This window comes from Phaethon lepturus, unplaced genomic scaffold, assembly GCF_000687285.1.
Source record: "Phaethon lepturus isolate BGI_N335 unplaced genomic scaffold, ASM68728v1 scaffold23023, whole genome shotgun sequence".
Classification (NCBI taxonomy): domain Eukaryota; kingdom Metazoa; phylum Chordata; class Aves; order Phaethontiformes; family Phaethontidae; genus Phaethon; species Phaethon lepturus.
In genome coordinates, this window is record NW_010530028.1 from 5562 (window position 1) to 7640 (window position 2079).

General features: G+C 60.5%; 1 protein-coding gene across 1 annotated transcript in view; it reads right to left on the bottom strand.

Annotated features, from left to right (window-relative positions):
- The window catches only part of LOC104618525 (chromosome unknown open reading frame, human C2orf54), a gene marked incomplete at its 5' end in the record, with an annotated part of 2063 nt that extends 256 nt beyond the window's left edge, over positions 1-1807 (bottom strand). The window contains 2 exons of the mRNA XM_010284151.1: positions 110-466; positions 1654-1807. Of these exons, the coding sequence (XP_010282453.1) occupies positions 110-466; positions 1654-1807 (511 nt within the window). The remainder of the gene's footprint in view (positions 1-109; positions 467-1653) is intronic.
- Positions 1808-2079: the final 272 nt, after the last annotated feature.

Here is a 2079-nt window from a genome sequence, read left to right on the forward strand (position 1 = left end):
CCAGTGTCCGGAGGGCTCTGGGGGGCAAACTCCAGCGCATCCTAAGCTGCCCAGCCCAGGCGGTTTCTCTGCCTCGCGAGACCAGCCCAGGGTCTCTGGTCCCTGTTACCTGGCTGAGCAGGATGTCAAAGTAGGCTGTGTCCCAGTAGGACCCGTCCTTGGCGGGGAGCTGCAAGAGGGCTTGGGTGCCAGGATCTGCCTGCCGGTTGTCAGTGCGTGCAGGGAGGCCAAAATGGAAGCGGAGGAAGTGTCGGGGATCCCGGGCGAAGCTCTCCACCTTACGGTAGAGGGAGGTGGGGTCCAGGGCCTCTCCTTGGAAGAGGTTCTCCTCCGGGTGCAGGAAGTGGGGCAGGTGCCCAGTGGCCAGGCAGCGGAGGAGGATCACCAAGAGCCTGTAGACTGAGCCCTCCAGGTCCTGCCAGTCCTCTGGGGAGGGGAAGAGCTCCATGCTCCACAGCAGCACCATCTGCGGGGAGGGAGAGAAGGGTGCAGGATCAGGCACTCCCCACAAAGGCCATGCCTTCATACCCTGCAGGCAACTGCACAACCACCCGTGGGGCTGAGCCCTCAACACAGATATGATGTCCGCAGCGGCCCAGGGCTGCGCAGGCTCTCAGAGCTGCTGCTTCAGCTGCTGCCGGCACAGCTGATGCCCCACCACTCCTTCGTTTTGAACCTTTGCTGCACTCCCCAAAGATCCCCCATCTCGGGTCTGAGGCAGGTCCCAGCTCCACAGCAGCTCTGAAACAACATGCCCAAGCCTTCCACGGCACCAAGCAATAGTAAAAAACCTTGCTTGTGGTTTCCACCAGCTGCCGGCAAGGCAGGTGAACCCCCAGCAGCTGCCATGCCAGCTTCCTTGGCACTGCACTGGCAAACGGCCTGGCACCGATGCCTTTTGGCAATATAGTGCAATAGGCAATGCACACAGTGGGCTGGAGCAGATGCTTTTTTGGACAGATGCATACTATGCCCTTTAAAAAAAAAAAAAATCAAAGAATGCAACATAAAGCAAAACCCATAGGACTTGGGTTACTTGGAGCTGGAGCCATTCTCTCAGCAGAAGACGACTTTGCCTCCTTCTCCACCCTGGCCCGGGGAGCCACCACAAGGCAGGGCACACCCGGACTGTGCCAACAGGTGCTGTCCCCAGCATGGCCACTCTCCCCATCGGCATCACCAGCTGGTGTGTGTCCAGAGCGCCAAAAACAGGTCGGGAGGGGAGAGAGGGTTTTGTCAGACAAAATGCCACCCTCAGCCCTGTATGGGCACCTCCATGCTAGGGCACAGGACGACCTGCAGCATGGCACGCATGGCAACACAATCCCAGTAGGGGCCTGTGCCAGGGGATGCCTGACACGTCGGCAGAGTCCCAGCTCTTGTCACTCAGGGTGTTTCAGGCTGGAGGATGCTGGTTCAATCCAGCAAGTGCCTGTTGTTTGCCAGGAAGAAGGATAAACACCCCTAACCATGGCTGACACTGTGCATCCTACCTGGACACAGCCATGGGCTGGTACATCCCAAAGCACTGCAAGCACTTGCCTTTGTGGCTTGGGATCCTCCAGCAGCGACTCGGCTGCAGCAGGGTGCAGAGGAGCAGCCTTGGCTCTGCCTGCCCCGAGAGCCACGGTCCCGCCAGCAGAACCTACCTACCTTCAGGTGGTTGAAGGTGAGACCACACTTCCCACCCTCCTCTCCCCAGTCCTGGCTGCGGAGCTGCTCGAGCAGGCGAAGGCTGTCCAGACGGGGTCCCTTCAGGGTGTCCACTGCCCAGAGCAGCTTCAGGATGGGGAGGTGAGTGGAGGATCTGGCGAGAGAAAGTGGTGAGAGGGAGGATGGATACCCGCATCCTCCCAGCTGGAGAGAGGATACCTGCAGTGACGCGGTGCATGCGGGGATCCCCCCGGGCCGCCCATGTGGGCCCGGACACGCAGCACCCTGGATCCACCTCCTGCACCCGTCTCCGGCAAAGAGGCACCAGGGAGATTTGCAGTGTGATGGGGATGCTGCTGAGCAGCTCCTGCCTTCCCGGGAGGTACAAGAGGGGAGGCGAAGTGGGGTTGTGCTCCCCGACGTGCA